Genomic DNA, 18,202 nt, shown 5'->3' with positions numbered 1-18,202 from the left:
CAGAATGCAAAATAAATGGAAAAATCAGTAATAAGACTAAGTAATTAAACCATATTGATTTTTGTTAATACATATATCTTAGGTCAAATTTATGATAAATTTATATTTTTGTGTTTTTGTAATAGGCCTTTGGAATTTTTGGTATTACTTAATGTGTCCATACTTCCATGCTTTTAAAACAGAATTTTTCTAAAGGAAGTATTCTTTTTTTTTTAAATGCCAAGAAACAATTTATTATAGAGAGAAGGAAAATCTCTCATCCAAAATACAGAAATCTGTACAACTCTGCCACAATCAGTACACATGAACTGTACAAATTCACACCAGTTCATAATTTACCCAACAAACTATGACTAACAAGGTTCACAAAATAGATGGTGGTTTATGGAAAAGACTTTTACCCAATTAAGTGCAAGAAAAGTTACAAAGCAGACCTCCACTTTCTAAAAATAAGAAGTATACTCAGTCTTAGAAAACTACAAGCTAGCAAATGTACAGAGAGCTGGCTGCTGCTAACACCACACTTGAGAGAGTCTCTTTTTAAGGGTCTTTTTCAAAGGCTGTTGCCACTGCAGATTCTGGTCACTTGCTACTTTCAAGGCCAAAAACACAATACAAGGTCTGACCATTTCCCCAGGTCATCCTTACTAGTTTGTCTTATGTACATTTATATTTAAGAGCTAGGTACAAGTCTTGTCATAAAATTGCCAGTACTACCACGTTTTAAAGGTTGAGCTGCCAAAATGGATACCAACTTTAAGTGTCATAGTGCAAATGTTCTCTGCAAGTTCTACTGCAGAGAAAGGTTCTTTGAAATACAGATTTGCGTTAAAGGGACTGATGTAAAAATTTAGGCATCATGTCTGGGAGAAACTGAAACCACCCTAGGACTTCTCTCCCTCGCGAATAAGGTGATCACTTACTTGGACTCACAGGCTATTAAATCATTGAAAGGGACTGTCCAAACTAGAGCACTGTCACTTAAAATTTTTTTAGCACTCTGTTTTGTGCCAGAACTTCACAGCTGTGACATGGTTTAAATTCCATAATCCATCCCCCAAGAGGCGCCCACCCAAAGCAAGTATCAAATTTATCCATCCATTATAAGATGACCCGTCCATAGACTATATCTTAACCTGATACAGTCATTATATTGTAGCGTTGGGAAGGGCTTGTTCTGTCCAAGAGAAGTTCCTCCTTACAGCTGATTCTGCTGTCTACCGTTGGCACGTTGGTGCTGTTGCGGGTGCTGCCTCCTGCTGGTGAGGCTTCGTACAGCACACAGATGGAGCCATCCTCTCCAGTTCTGCAGGACACTTCGTAAGGGTCAACCCAGAGTGTGAGTTCACTTGGGAGAAGCCTGAACAGCTCCTGACCGCTCAGTCCAATCGGCTGTGCTGCCTGTCCAATGAGAGGATCCATTTTATGGTTGATGGGAATACAACGGTAACCCGATCCCTTGCAGGGCTTTTCTGGGAACCAGTGATGTTTCTAATGTTCTGCCAGCAACTCCTGCAGGCTCTGCCGGAAGGGCTGCAGCTGTCGCTCGCTCGTGAGCCCCTTGATGCGGAGGAACCTGGAGATGAAGGCCTCGTTGGTGGCCATCTTGCCTATCACGGTGTTGGCCCGGGTGTAGAAGGGATGCGCGGGGTTGGTCCGGGCTCCCTCACAGGTCAGAGGGCTGAGAGAGAGAGAGGGAGGGAGGGGCGGACGGCTACAATTTTTCTCCTTTCTTTATAGTAAAAAAGTTATTTTCGAGTCAGGAGGTGGCCAGAGAGAGGAAGAGACGAGTGACGGCAGCCTGGTCACAGCGCCCGGACCTCCCAGGCCACCGCCGCCTACGGCTCTGCAGCCTCCGAAGCTCCCAACAGTTGCATTTCCAGCTCCGAGGGGCCTAAAGAAAGTATTCTGAAAAGAGAGCATTTTGCGTTGGGAATCAGAAAAGTGAAGTTCTGGTCTTGGCTCTGCAGTTAATTAGCTGCAATCACAGTCAGATTGTTGGTTAGCTTGGCTGCTTCGGGCTGGTTTCTTCATACAGAAAATGAAAGACTTGGTTCATGATCTGTGTGATTTTCTTTTAGCTCTAAAAGTTTATGACTATCTCAGTTTCAAGTTTATTGCCCTAAAGTTTAATTCATTACAAAAGGTTATAACTGCATATTTAGTTGTATGACAGTGTCAGTCATAGTGAGGGTTTATCAGATACCAAAATAGCTTTGGTCAGGTATCCAATCACCTCCATAGTTCCTGTGGGATGTGCTTAACACTTCATCAATAACAAGATTTCTAAGAATAGTTACTGTCAGAAATAGGGCCTGCTTCCGTTGCTATAATCAGCTTATGGAGGTAATGTTAAGACACTAACAAAAAGACAATAAGCAAATAAGCTAAAGTGAAAGATAATGATTTTCTTCATCTACACGTAGCTTGTTTTCTATCCCCTGCAGAGGGCTAAGAATAATGAAATTTTTTCAGAGCACTTGACTGATTTGCTAAGAAAATCTCTTACTTATGCAGCATAAACACCTGAATATGGAAGAATTCATTTCCTAATGTTGATAAAGCAAGTATTCAAAACTAAAATGAATAAGCAGACTCAGCATTATGGTCAATTTCATTACCCAAGCCTACTTAAGTGATGATGCAAATGAATGTTCTCCTGGTGCGGTCATCCAAAACAGATTCTAAGCCTACTCTGAAATATATTCTATGATATAGTTAAATATATTTAGTCTTTATTTCTATTAGCAAAACATTTCCATAAAGTGATTATGCTCAGCAATGTTAGTCTATAAAATGTGCATGTGATAAGATGCACAGAGTGCCTGTTGACGAGTGATTCTCTTATTAGATCTCTTGATTTGAAATAAAGAAGCCTTTCAAATCGACTGAAACCAGACATCTTGAAGAAGGATGTGTCCTCTTTTTTCTGTCCTCTTACTTCAGTATATTCTCTTTTCAGTGGTGTATGAAATGCTGCCCGTAAAATATTGTTTTAGTAGGAACCATTAGGTCTAACAGAATTATCCTTTTTCTCTAGAAGATAATATTTACATTCAATTTTTTTAATGAGTAAGAATTTAAGAGACAATTACGTGATGTTTGTTTAAGCCTCAGGATGAGGATCCAGTAACTAATCATCAAACCAAAATGAAACTCTTAATTTGTCTATTTAACAGAATACGGTATTTTTAGTATCATCTTAAAATACTGAAAGTTGATACACAGTGTCAACATTATAAGATGATTGTACCACTATTTCCTTGTAACTGTATAATGAATTTGTGAATGAAAACATTTTCATGATTTTCGTTCAATTCTCTACAGTGCCATAAAACAAATACACTCAGTCCTCAATATTTATTCACTTTGCTTTAACTTTTACATATGATTACCACATGCAGAAATTTTAGGGAGCATTTATAGGTATTTAGATTTTGACAAAAAATATTTATCCCCACATATTTTTATCGAAACTCACACATACTATTCCTTTAAGTATTAGGACTGATTTGAAGAAATGAATTATTCTTCATTCCTGTATCTTGATACTGTATTAAATATTTTCTAACAAATTAAACTGAGCCCATCAAAATACATTTTGTACAGCTTCTTTAGGGCCCTAATTATGGGAGTTATCAGTTTCCTATATTTAGAATGTTTTGCATAAAAAGAAATTCAGAGGTTTATTTTAGTTTTTAGACTAAGGTCTTTATAAAGCAAAATTGAGAAATGAAATGGAGAGGTGACTATATATACTATACCCATTTATAGATGAGGAAATTGAGGTTCCGAGAGGTTTAGTATCTCACTCAAGTTTACACAGCTCTGATTCCATCTCACGTAATCTGGCTTCAGATATGTCCTTAATAAAAACATAATCCTTATTCTCAAATAATGCTGCTATTCACATAAATCTTTGGCTACACATCGATTTCTTTTCTTAGAATTAGAACAGATTATTAAAAGTACTTTTTGCATTCACATGGAAATTTCTTCTCAAAATTTATGCTTTCCAGAAAACCTTTTATTTCATCTAGGTTTTCATGTTTATTAGCATAACACTGCATGAAGTATTCTATAACCTTTTAAAAACTACTATACCCCTCACAGCAAACTTCACTTCTGATTATTAGTATTGTCCCTTTTTTTTTTTCCTTAAGTTTACCAAAGGTTTTCTTTTTTATTATTTTCATTTTTACTCTCAAAGAATGAGTTCCTGGATTCAAACATGAGTTCTGCTATTTTCATGTTTTCTTTTATTATTATTAAATCCTTTTGGGTTTCCAAGAAGTTGCTTTTCTTCCTTTTTATAACTTCTTATTCTGAACGTGTGGCTCGTTTACTTTCAATCTTTTTAAGAAGGTGAAGTTACCTCTTAAAAAGAGTTTAGATCTCATTCCACAAATTTTTATATGGACTTTTCCTCTTTTTCTTCCAAATAGTCTGTTTTTATTTCCTATTTGAATTTCTTCTTCCCTTTAGGAGAGTTTTCGTTGGTTGATTGGAAATTTTGTGTTATTAATTACACTGTGGTTAGAAGACACAACTTAATATTTCTACTCTTCAAGAACTTTTAGAGATAGCTGAGTAATCTTTTAGAAAGTAGCAGGAATGCTTAAGCCCTATTTGTAGATTGTAAAGTTTAGTGTATGTGATGCTCCTATATTTTAAATCTTATTAATTTTATTAAATTCTCAGCACTATTTATAAATTTTTGTTATAGACATATTGTGGTATATATAAGTTCTATACTTCAAATGTGTTTGCATGTTTATCCTTGTTAACTTAAGGGTTTAAATTTATATGATTTGATACAATGCTAGTTTATACATACTTATTATTTTAATCTTTATATTTTTAGTATGGATTTTACCCAATAAAGTCTAGGTTTGTCCTGTTTAATGGATTTGGCTTTAAACTCTAGTTGTTCCGGTATTGATATTGCTATCTCTGCTTTCTTTCTGTTCATATTTGTCAGAGATAAATCCTATATTATTAACCTTTCTGTGCTATTTTGTTTTAGGCATAGCTCTTTTGAGCAAAACATAGTTCAAGCAGTCATTTAAAAAAAATTACTTTTAGCTTTTATCAAAGAATTTAATCCATTTACACTTATTGTCATAGCTGATACATTTTTTCTAGTTTTATGTTTTTGCTTTATGTTTTATAATTTTGGAGCTTCCTTTTCCTTTGATTTCTGTCTTTGCTCTTATCTTCTGAGGTGATTTGGGATATACGAGTCCTATGCACAATTCTACTAGTTGTTGCCTCTACAACCCATACATCTGTGACTATTAAAACTGAAACAAAAACCCAAAAAACAGACCACCAAAAAAAAAACAAACCCTGAAACCCTTGATGCCTGCTTCTACTCTCCTACCTTCCATGCAAGATAAGAAATTTAGAATTTCATTACTTTCTTTGGCCCTCCACTAATAATTATAATCAGGTTTCTACTTCTTAATTAAAAAAATATTTTGGGGGATTCACCTCTCAATTAGCTGGGTATCTATTAACACTGATTTCTACTTCTATTTCTATTAGTATGGTTTTCTCCTTAGAATCATAATTTTCAGGTTGGCTTTCTGATCTCTGACTTTCATATCTAACATTATTTCTCTCACAGCTTTTTCTTTACCCTTTATATTTTGGAAGAGCTTCTCAAATTTCTCTCTCATCATGTACTTGATTTATTTTAAATACTTTCTGCTCTTTACTGCTCTCCAAAGTTTAAAAAATCTCTGCAAATACGTTTCTAGGCTTCTCTTTCCCTCATTTCAGCTGTTCTTGTGTGTCTCTAGCCTTTTAATTCTCAACTTATTCTCTCCTTACAGGTTCCTACTCATATTTCAAAGAGGCTGGTTATGTCCTTGAGCATTTTTGGAGAAGATTAGTACATATTACTTCTCAAGTTTTCTTCTGAATCCTACAAAAAACAGTGTTCTGAAACTGTTTCTACTCAGAGTCCTCAGAGCAAGTCATCCTTTCCCCTAGCTTGTAATTTCTCTTTATAGGTCCCAAATAGTTCTTTGTGTTTAGGGGTTCGTCAGGGGGATCAATTCAGGCAGAGCCATTATCAAAAACCTGGCTGGGGGCTTCCCTGGTGGTGCAGTGGTTGAGAGTCCGCCTGCCGATGCAGGGAACATGGGTTCGTGACCCGGTCCGGGAAGAGCCCACACGCTGCAAAGAGGCTGGGCCCGTGAGCCATGGCCGCTGAGCCTGTGCGTCCAGAGCCTGTGCTCCGCAACGGGAGAGGCCACAACAGTGAGAGGCCCGCGTACCGCAAACAAAAAACAAAAAACAAAAAACCCTACTCCCAGTGGAAATAACCACAGAAATCAAAACCTGGGCTTGGCAACACCGAAGACTTAGATAAATAGAAGTAGAACTAGCAACAGATCCCAACCAGATCTGACTGGATGTCACCAAAAGAATTCAGACAACAGGCTGCATGTGGCACAGAAGAAAACCTACTGCAAGCTGCTTTCACACTAATCTGAGCAACTGAGGTAGGGGCTCCTTTTCTGGGACTCCAGTCTAGACTAGGAAAGAGGCCAGGGTGTGGGCATCTTTGCCAAGCATGTTCTGCACCCTTAGCACGCAGGTTCGTGTTTATTTGCGGCAATCTCACTAAGGGTTTGGTATAATCGGTCCTTCCCTTTCATTCCCTTAATCACTTCAACAGGGCGGGTAATCTCTAATGAGCATCTGGGGAACAATGACACCTACTGTTTGAGCTACTGTAGCTGCAATAAACTTGCCACATGGGATGGTGGCAGGTGTAGATTTGTAGCTACTATTTCTTTCCTTTGCAAAAAAGGACAAATGGCTCTATGGTGAATTAGGTTAGGTTGGAGAAGTACTGGAATTAAAGAAGACAGAGTTCTTATCACAGAAAACTATTCATCTGGAATGAGAACATCTGAGTGCATGTCTATTTATAAGAGGCCTACCTTACTACAGAAAAGCCTGAAGGCAGTGGAAACGTACAGTAGACCAACACGTGGTTCAGCCGTAGATGTTAGAATAGCAATCACAGAAACCGCAATGCTACAGGGTGAACGGTGGAGCAAGGTAATGACCGAAATGGCCCCTCTCGGTCTCTGTTCCTGTAACCGACCTCCCTACCCCCAGCCACAGGAAGGTCCTGGAACCTCCACTAGTGCACTGCAGCCTCTCGGTATGCTCTGCATCTCTACTCCAGACACAGACCCTCTCTTGCTGTTATAAATAATGCACCTTGTCTCCACTCCAATTGCTCGATGCCTGTCTGATCTACTGTATCTGAGTTCCTTTATAGAGCAGCTATTCTCCTTCCCCTGAAATGGGAGGCCTGCTTTGCCCTCATCCTCTCTCTGTTTTGATTTGGTCTACATGAAGACCGCCCACTCCCAAACTTGCAGCCTCCGAGATCTGCCATTCTACCTTATGTCGGACGTCTCAGAATACACCACAAAACGGAATACCCCTCCGTTCAATACCCCATCTCCTCCGCCTGGCTGCCTGTGGCTGAACCTACTTCTGGTGAATACCCACCTCAGATGGGTCTCATCTCTTGACTGGGCCTTTCCTCCCCTGAAAAACCTGACCAATTAACACTGTCGATACATAATATTTAGTATTCAACATCCTTAGCCAGGGAAGATACCATTTTGTCACTACCAATCATTTTTTACTTTTCAAAGGCACAGAAAAAATTATTTTGGATTTAAAAGAGTCAATTTAGTTTTTCATCATGTTAATAAATCATGGTGAAATTCATTAGTCATGTAATGACTCCCCTTTTCTAACACTGCAGCAAAGGAATTGTAATAAAGTTGGAGGGAAAGGAATAGAAGACAAGGACATTACAAAAATTTATTTAAAATGTTTAAGCACTCATTTGCTCTTACTAGAGGTAGTGCAAAAAAAAAACGCACTGATTTATACATTAAATTATCAGTGGACATGTTTCTGATTCTAGTCCCAAAATCTAGAACTTAGTCATAATTAACAATCACGTTTCCCTTTTTCTACTTGAATTCTGTATACTAGATTAACTCAAGAAAAGTCAATCTCAAACCAGCCATGCAAATAATTAAAAAAAAAACAGTTCATGTTTTATCAATAGATTCTCCCTATTTCATGTCAAGTGGGTAAGAAAAAAGCTAAATTAACTTGTACCAACCTAATTCTTACATAATTTTTAAATTATCATGTAATTTTATTGGTTGGCAGGAAACCAGGACGAATCAAATGGACCACCATGTTGTCTCAAACTGAAACCTCAGATGTTCCCTGCCTTGCCACAAAGTGATTACGCAACAAGCTTCAAGTAGCTAAAGGGCAGAGCACTACTGCAAACCAGTTACTTGGCCAAGCCTGACTCCCTATGACACATTTCGGAACTGTGGTGGTTGAATTAAAGTCTAAATCTAACAATGAGACTACTGCAACAAATCAGACTCAGAAACAAAGAAACTATTTATGTGATACCCTGACACTGCTTTTTTTACATCTTTATTGGAGTATAATTGCTTTACAATGGTGTGTTAGTTTCTGCTGTATAACAAAGTGAATCAGCTATACATATACATATGTCCCCATATCTCCTCGCTCTTGCGTCTCCCTCCCACCCTCCCTATCCCACCCCTCTAGGTGGTCACAAAGCACTGAGCTGATCTCCCTGTGCCATGTGGCTGCTTCCCACTAGCTGTCTATTTTACATTTGGTAGTGTATATATGTCCATGCCACTCTCTCACTTTGTCCCAGCTTACCCTTCCCCCTCCCTGTGTCCTCAAGTCCATTCTCTAGTAGGTCTGTGTCTTTATTCCCGTCCTGCCCCTAGGTTCTTCATGACCTTTTTTTTTAGATTCCATATATATGTGTTAGCATACGGTATTTGTTTTTCTCTTTCTGACTTACTTCACTCTGTATGACAGACTCTAGGTCCATCCACCTCACTACAAATAACTCAATTTTGTTTCTTTTTATGGCTGAGTAATATTCCATTGCATATATGTGCCACATCTTCTTTATCCATTCATCTGTCGATGGGCACTTAGGTTGCTTCCATGTCCTGGCTATTGTAAATAGAGCTGCAATGAACATTGTGGTACATGACTCTTTTTGAATTACAGTTTTCTCAGGGTATATGCCCAGTAGTGGGATTGCTGGGCCATATGGTAGTTCTACTTTTAGTTTTTTAAGGAACCTCCATACTGTTCTCATAGTGGCTGTATCAATTGACATTCCCACCAACAGTGCAAGAGGGTTCCCTTTTCTCCACACCCGACACTGCTTTTTAAAAAGTAGAATTCAAAATTGAGGAAAGGTTAAAAGAAAAACAAAAAAAACCTTCAGCAATTTAAACGTGAATTTATATGGTCATATGACTTTCAAATATAGTTTCTAAGCCTCTGAAGTGGGTAGGCAGTGAGGAAAGAAATGCAGCAAGTAAGAAAAGCCTGGTTCCAGGTTATTACTGATACCTAAGTGGGATGGTTCACTGAAAAATCACATCAATACAACAACTTCTTAGTCTGGAGGGAAGTGATCTCATCTAACATCTACTTTGATGTAAACTTACCTGTTTTAAGAGTTGCCATTCTGGCTTTATAAACTTTAGAAAATAATCCTGAACTCTAAGGACTTGCTGAACATTAGTTTCACACTTCACTACTATCTAGAAAATGACCTAATGTAACCCAAGACTCCTTCAGCAAGTGAGCCTTAGGCTTAGAACCCGCCCCACCAGCATGTATGTGTAGAACAGCGATTTTAAAATTTAGGTTACAGCCTAAGCATTAGGCAGATTTTGAAATTCAAATGGAGAGCTTGACATCTTTGAATTTAAAACCAAATATCTTATTTTAGTCTTTTCAACTACGTGAAAATTTGTTCTAAGATTTCTTAAACAAAAGAGAAGAAAAATAGAGCATGAACATTATGGTGAGGGATTCCAATAAGCTTAGCCTGGCCACAGCACAGAATATTCTATTGAAAAGAATTAACGTGGGCAAATAAACCCAAAGAAGCCTTAACCCTCCCCAATTCCCTGTAACAGACCAATAAAAATCAAATAAGTACCTCAAATAGAAAGGTGACATAGGTCTTTCATCTTCCTGCGAACTGAAAGGAAAAGAAAACTTGAATTAATATAAGTCCTGTTACTATCATAACATCTCAATTTTACTAAAACTCTGTTCCACCTATCACAATTTTTCTTTTGACACATTAGAGCTAATCTCACTATGGAGTAAGGTTAGTAAAATATACGCTACCTTGGACCTAGCCAAGGTCAATCACTTCTTCAAGGGAGACCATCAAGAGAGGTTTCTTTCAAGATTAGCCTAAGGCAAAAGTAGTTCACATCACCCTTTGAAGAGGAAGTTTTTTACTACCTTATTCTACAAGCCCAATCCAAGTATTCATATATTACACATAAACCCTTAAAATGATTACATACTCAATTATCTCAATAAAGCTAATTACAACTCATTAACATGATGATGAAAGTAAGACAGCCAACAAAATACTCCTGTTAAGTGTATGCTGCCCTAGCAATGAAATGCTAGGGCATCAGTAAACAACACTCATGCTCTTTGTCGCCTATAGTTACGCACAGTATTAATGAGGGTGAATAACATGAAAGGACACAAATGAAACTATAAAGAATAGTTTAAGGGACTTCCCTGGTGGCGCAGTGCTTAAGAATCCGCCTGCCAATGCAGGGGACATGGTTCAATACCCGGTCCAGGAAGATCCCACGTGCCGCGGAGCAATGAAGCCTGTGCGCCACAACTACTGAGCCTGCGCTTTAGACCCCTGAGCCACAGCTACTGAGCCCACATGCTGCAACTACTGAAGCCTGTGCTCCACAACAAGAGAAACCACCGCAATGAGAAGCCCGCACACCAAAATGAAGAGTAGCCTCCGCTCGCCTCAACTAGAGAAAGCTCGTGTACAGCAATGAAGATGCAACGCAGCCAAAAAAAAATAGTTTAAGTTCCTCAAACAGCACTGAAGCAATACGAAGCTTAATATAAAAATATTTAATTAAAAATATAAAATATATACTATAGTAAAATATTTTTCCTTTCTTCTACATGTTTTTTTCTTCTGATAAATGACCTCGAATCAATGAATGAGTCTCTCCCCTTCAGTGTCTACTGGAGTGGTCTTTGAACATTTTTGATTACACACTCATATAAAAATTTGCTTTTAAGCAGCTACTCCCCTTAATATATGACTGAGTATCTATTTATGTTAATTATGTGCATCATTAAACAGATAAAAGTAGAAATGTGAAGTATCAGATAAAATTAAGAAGCGCTAATATTTTCTTCTTGTACCCCTGTGGTATACCACAAGGAACATTGATGAAAAGAGAAAAATTTGCTTCAGTTGGTAATATTATCCTGGCAATCACCAAAAATCTTATTACAAGTTATAGTGTAAGACACACACACACACACACACACGCACACAACCCTGTCCTGGAAGTTGAAAAGGTTTTAACATTTTAGTTGTAAGACGGCACATAAAATATGGCATACTGGGGCTTCCCTGGTGGCGCAGTGGTTGAGAGTCTGCCTGCCGATGCAGGGGACACGGGTTCGTGCCCCGGTCCGGGAAGATCCCACATGCCGCGGAGCAGCTGGGCCCGTGAGCCATGGCCGCTGAGCCTGCGCGTCCGGAGCCTGTGCTCCACAACGGGAGAGGCCACACAGTGAGAGGCCCGTGTACCGCAAAAAAAAAAAAAAAAAAATATGGCATACTATTTGTCACTCTCTCATGATTTTGGTTTCCAATGTCAATATCGCTTAACTATTCTAGTGTTTATCTTGCCAAAGATTTTGTTTGTAACTGATTGTGCCAATTCTTCCCAAGTGAAAGGTAAGTGACAGATCAGTTTTATTCTTGACTCTATAATGTTAATGGGCTGAAGGCAAAGCTTGACAAGTTACAGGCACTAACACCTGGGAACTGTCCACGTGTCTTGGGAAGAAACCACCTAGAGCAGCGCTATTACAGTAGTGACTACTTTAAGCCAGACTGATACGAGGGGCTTACACATTTGACTTCAACACAGTCCTTGAAAACACTGAACAAATTATAAACACGTTAGAATTGGGTTTGTTTCCTAATCGAGGGTTCAGTGTCAAAGAGTACTAAGTGTGACCAACACTGTGCAAAGAGGCTGCAACAAAAAACCTATAATGATTTTACCATTATGGGAACATTGCCTCCATGTGAAACCGAGCGGAGCCCATGGGGCTCCCAGGCACAGAGGCCTTTCTGTTCCCCATTCCTTGTAGGCAAGACTCCAGCCTCCATGACCTTCCCTGAGTTCCAAAGGGCAGATTCGAACAGTTGCAAATCAAGGGAGGAACTGCCACGAAACCACGTGAGGCGAGATTAAAGGGACCAGAGAAACTCATCAAGATCAGCAGACGGACCACCTGAGACCCTGCACACACCCTAATCCCGTCAGCAACCCCACCCTTTCGAAACTCTGCAAAAGAAAGAAGAATGCAGGACTGTTACTGCCTCCATCCTTATTGCACACCCCCGACCACGAGCCCTGACCTCTCCCTATGCCCCAGGGAGGGGGCACAGTTCTTGAGGTGCTAGCCTGCTGTGTTCCCCTCTTTGCCTGGCAAAGAATAAACCCACCCTTTCTTTCTCCTCCAAAACCGTCTCTGTATCTCATTTCGGCATCGGTGTACAGGGAGCCAAGATTTGGGCCACACAAGGGTTATAAAATGAGCACTGCGCTAAATACTTTTTTGCCCAGAACAGATCCTTAACTCTAACATGTAACAAATTATAATGAAAATTAACAAGGGTACTTTAGTGAACGTTCAATTAGCAATATGGTTGGTTTTCTTAGAAATCAGGAGTGCTTTGGGAGATGATTTAAGGGTACAGAGTTCTGAACACAGCTGTTCATGTGCTTTGGCTAACACTTTTTGTGTGTGCCTGAAAATTTCCTTGTAGCCAACAGAGGCAATCAAAATCAATCTTTTCTCTCTTTACACCTTCTCTCCCTCAGACACTTATTCATCAGCCAGGTACCATCAGGTGCTTGACATTAATTATCTCACGTAAATCCTCATAAAAACCCTCCCTGGTACTTGCCCCTCCCTTGAGAGCAGCAGGCTCAGAGAGGGCACACAACTTAACCAGGTCACACAGCTAGTGATGTGCAGACAACAAACACACTTTTGTTGTTTACTACCTTGCCTTCAATTTTAACTTATCAAAATATTCTGGAGTGAATGTCCTCATTCTGGCACAAGATCTTGTGGACTTTATAATTTATAAGCTCCATGTCATGCTTCTGATTATGGCAACTCTACACCGACCTTAGTCAAAGTCTATTCACAATGCATTATGCCTGATGGTGTGTACAAGGTGATTAATTTATTAACATGTATTGGCACTATGTCAAGAATGTCTCGATAGAAACACAAGTTTTTAATCATGAGCAAATATTTTTCAGGCTGCATTTGTATAAGGTAAATTTGTCAATGAAAGACAAAAATCAGAAATTCTTAATTTGGATATGTCCCTGAATTCTGAGCAGTTATAAGTGTTCCAAAAAAGAAAATGTAAGCACTGTTATTTAAATGAAATGAAACAGACTCAGCAGATTTGCTTACTCAGTAGCGGTCAACAGGGCAGCAATCTATGCACAGTACCCAAGAAGAACAATGTAATTTGAAAAGAAAACGAGGGTAAATAATTAATTTTGACACTTAATTAGCCTATTTCTTTTTTCCCTTTCATAAAAGTACCCTTGCCCGGGGTTTAGTAATGTAATCTTGACAACAGTATAAATTATGAAACAACTAAAGCATGGATTTCAAATTGATTAAGTCAATTAATTCTAAAAATCAATTTTATGCATTGACTTTACAGGCAATTTGAAGGAAAAATGGCCAAGGACAATTCTTCCAAATAGAACAAAGAAACTTTTCCATAAAATTTACACACTGGAATGCAAAACATCTGAAAATATCACCATTTCTACCTCTGTGCAAAATGAATATTGGACTATTATTATATGTCCCCAAACACCTATTTATAGAGATATTTATGCCTGTTCCTAGCTTTACATCAATCTCAGACATGTCCAATGATATTAACTGAGTTGTAATTTTTTCCCTAAATTTTAAATTGAGAATTAATTCAGATTTACTTGCAATTTTTAAAAATAAGCACATGTACTGTGAATGAAGAGGGGAGTGCGTGTCATGCAATGAAGCCAATGACAAACCGTAACAACCTGGAATTCATTCAGTTTCCTCCTTGGTTACTAGTATAAACCCAGTGTTTTAATTATTTCCTGTTTGCTGACTCAGAATAATAGCCAAGTTTAAGTAGCTAATTAGTTTGCCTTTTTTTTTTTTTTTTTTTAATTTAAATACACTGAGAGATTTGGGCAATCACCTCATGTATGTCAGGCCGCTGGGTGCCTAATGTCCTCAGACGTGGGGTGTTACAGGCTCTCAAAACAGCTACCTGTGGGAAGGACATTTATCAAATAGACCCAAGTAACAGTCCAAATCTAAGAAGCTACAACTGAGAAGGGCAATAACAGACTGGAGGGTTTTAGTGGGGGCCTAACTTACCTTTTTTTTTAATTTAATTTTTATTTTATATTGGCGTTTAATTGATTTACAATGTTGTGTTAGCTTCAGGCCTACGGCAAAGTAATTCAGTTACACATATACATATATTCATTCTTTTTCAGATCCTTTTCCCATATAGGTTATTACAGAATATTGAGTACCGTTCCCTGTGCTGCACTAACTTATCTTTTTATGTGGTTCAACATTGGTTGAACATAAAGGCACAGGAATGGATGACACCTAGACTCACAATCTCTTCCTGAGCTGCACTCGTGTCTAAACTGAAGCCACAGAATGCAATCCCTATCAATTTAATTACACAGCAAGCTCACCGAAATTGTGAAAAGCATGGCGTTTTCTGTGTCTAAGAAAAACCAAATACTCTTGGGAGAATTCCCAGCCTGAGGTATTCAGAACGGACGCTCAGTTACTGGATCAAACCACCATTCCATTCAATTCCCTTTTGAACTGTCCTGATAAATGTTCCAATTAGTCCAACTTTCTAATTGGTTAATGTGGCTGGCTACCCGCAAATTAACATAATCTGCATATTGGGCTACATACTTTCCATTTTCAAGTGATCTGAGCTAGGAGAAATAGTTTGTAAGTGTCCCTTGGGAACTGAAAAGTACAGCAAAATAGGGAAAGGCTAAGGATTAGGTTCCATTCATTGAAGAAACTCGAAAAAACATCTACTGGGGCTTAAATACAAACAAACAAACAAACAAACCACAAACAGCCAGGGGGAGAGAGAAAGGGAGGGCCAAGTGAAAGGACAAAATTTAAAGTATTAAGTAAACATTTTCTCTGGAATTCAGGTTCCTCCCTCACGTTGCAACAGAATGTACTAAGTGGAAGAATTTTCATAGATGAATTTTCTTGGAGGACGATGAGGTGAGTGGAATTAGCACATTTTCTTTCCTTCCTTCCTCTGCAAACTATAAAGTACCACACTGGAGCCTTTTGATTTATCCACAGTCTCAGGCATTAACATTCATAACCCTCCATTTATAGCATTTATACCGCTCCATTTGGGGTGTGATGTAGCAGCTGGCGTTCTGCTGTTCAGATTTTTGGTTCAGCTCCATTCAGGAACACGGGAGAAAACAATCTCCCTGTTCCTTTTGGAAAACAAGTCAGTTTTGGAAAACAGATCAGTTCACAGCTAAGTATTTGCCCCTGTAATTTCAGGGGGCATTCTTGTAGATGGATGTATACTTCTTTACTATAAACCCAAGCAACTTTGTTTCCAGTTTTATTATTTGTATGTTGTAACTAAGAATGCAACACCTAGCTGTCAGTAGAAATAAAAACAAACCATTGAAGTTCAAGAGCAAATATGTTTTCCTGACCAAAGGGTAATGCAATAAGCTGAAATGTTAATGTTCACAGGACTAGAAAGTTTAGCTAACACCAAGAGGTATTACACTTCGGAAGCAAAACCAACCAGAAGACTTCCAAACATTTACAGCTTTCCCCCCAATAAGACAGGAAAGTATTTCTACCATTTTCCTGATTGCTTAGTAGAAATTTGAAATATAGTTAGGGGATGAATTGTGTCCCTGCAAAAAGACACGCTGAAGCCCTGACCCCCAGAAACTCAGGATGTGATCTTATTTGCAAATACAGTCTTCATAGAGGTGACCAAGTTAACGTGAAGTTACCGTAGTGGGCCCTAATTCAATATGACCAGCGCTCTTATCAACAGGATATTTGCACACAGGGAGCACAAGCTGTGAAGACTGGAATTGTGTTGCCACAAGCCAAGATCTCCAGGAAGCGAGGAGAGAGGCAGGGGACAACTCATTCCCCAGGGTGTTTAGAGGGAGCACAGCCCTAGCCAACGTGTAAATTTGGGACTTCTGGCCTCCAGAACTGTGAGACAAGAAATTGCTGGTTGGGCTTCCCTGGTGGCGCAGTGGTTGAGAGTCCGCCTGCCGATGCAGGGGACACGGGTTCGTGCCCCGGTCCGGGAAGATCCCACATGCCACGGAGCGGCTGCGCCCGTGAGCCATGGCCGCTGAGCCTGCGCGTCTGGAGCCTGTGCTCCGCAATGGGAGAGGCCGCAACAGTGAGAGGCCCGCGTACCGCAAAAAAAAAAAAAAAAAAAAAAAAAAGAAATTGCTGGTTTTCTGGGCTACGCTGTTTGTGGTACTTCGTCACAGCTGTGCTAGGAAACTAATATATCTACTAAAAAAATGTTTTTTTCCCAAATCCGGAATTAAAACCTGACAAAAGTGTCTCCATCTTATGTAAAGGTTGTGCTCTGGAAATTCATTTGTAGCGATGCTAAGACTAGAACGGATTTCCCACACTGACACGAGGATTCGATTTCCAGGCCTGTACTAACCTCTTGTTCAAATAAACTATCGTCAGTAAGCAGTCCAGAGTCAGTGTTTTGAAAAACGTTGGCCACGATCCAGTTAGAAACACATTTTACATCATGATATGTAGTACACAGACACATAAAAGGGACACATTTCATAAAATTATTCTTACTTTGGATGTTTTCTATTTTGTTATACTTTGCTTTATATAAAACACTGGTCACAACCTGCTCAATTGGTTTTACGACCACCAACAGGTCATGACCCACAGGTGAAAAACGCTATGCTAAAAACACATCTCCCTGGCTTGATGTGTAATTAATACTCAGTGAATGTTGCTGAATTAAGATCTATGTTCTCATAGGACAGAGAACAAACACTTTTCTTCTCTGCCCCACTGCCAGAATGAGCTCTGGGCCAAAGAAGTACAGATTTTGTTGAGCGTGGATGGCACAGAAAATCAGAGAGGAAGCGGGTCCAGATATGCCCAGCAATGGGCGTGAGAATGTCGTTCTAGATGACCGTGGTGGAGCTGACAGAGGATTTCCAGGTCTCTCTCTCTCTCTTTTTTTTAAAATTTTATTTCATTTCATTTATTTATTTATATATTTTTTGAATGTTATTTATTTTTTATACAGCAGGTTCTTACTAGTCATCCATTTTATACACATCAGTGTATACATGTCAATCCCAATCTCCCAATTCATCCCACCACCAGCCCCATCCCCGCTTTCCCCCCTTGGTGTCCATACTTCTGTTCTGTACATCTGTGTCTCTATCCAAGTCTCTTTAAAATATTCTTTTCCTGCTTATACCACAGGATGGTGTCAAGGAGACTCAGGGACCCCTGTTTTTGTTTTTGTTTTTTTCGATTCCTCCTTACTTTGTGACCACAGCATTCTTTATCACCTATATTTTGGTCTCTTCAAGTCAAAGAACTATTATACTTGGAGGGAACCAGGGACCATCTCATTCTAATTCAGTCCCTCTACCCAGCTAGCTCTACCCGTGGATGCCCTTCTGATGACCACCTTTCAATCTCTAGGGAGTTGGAGGGGGTGGTGAGGGTGTGCGCTTGTCAGGGAAGGGGAGTCAAGTTTTAAGCAAGGAGGGGTGGGATTGCTTCACCTTCTACCTCTTGTGTATCTTTCCCTACAGTGAGAAGGTCAACAGGAAACTATTACTACCTGTGGACTGGCTGACACAGCCAAGAGCCTCACATTCCACTTTACAGGGAATCCTGGCTGGAGATG

General features: G+C 39.3%; 1 protein-coding gene and 1 pseudogene across 7 annotated transcripts in view; both read right to left on the bottom strand.

Moving 5' to 3' along the window:
- FAM13A (family with sequence similarity 13 member A) overlaps positions 1 to 18,202 on the bottom strand; it is a 356,140-nt gene that overhangs the window by 72,196 nt on the left and 265,742 nt on the right. For all 7 annotated transcript variants that reach the window (XR_009564127.2, XM_060299807.1, XM_060299808.1 and 4 more), the window contains one exon: positions 10,073 to 10,114. Coding sequence is in view for 6 of the 7 variants with exons in the window: in XM_060299807.1 (XP_060155790.1) it covers positions 10,073 to 10,114 (42 nt within the window). In the remaining variant the exon portion in view is untranslated. The remainder of the gene's footprint in view (positions 1 to 10,072; positions 10,115 to 18,202) is intronic.
- LOC132597343 (protein BTG1 pseudogene) lies at positions 1,132 to 9,591 on the bottom strand (annotated as a pseudogene).

The sequence above is a fragment of the Globicephala melas genome, chromosome 5, assembly GCF_963455315.2.
Source record: "Globicephala melas chromosome 5, mGloMel1.2, whole genome shotgun sequence".
NCBI lineage: Eukaryota > Metazoa > Chordata > Mammalia > Artiodactyla > Delphinidae > Globicephala > Globicephala melas.
This window is presented reverse-complemented; position numbering and strand designations above follow the sequence as displayed.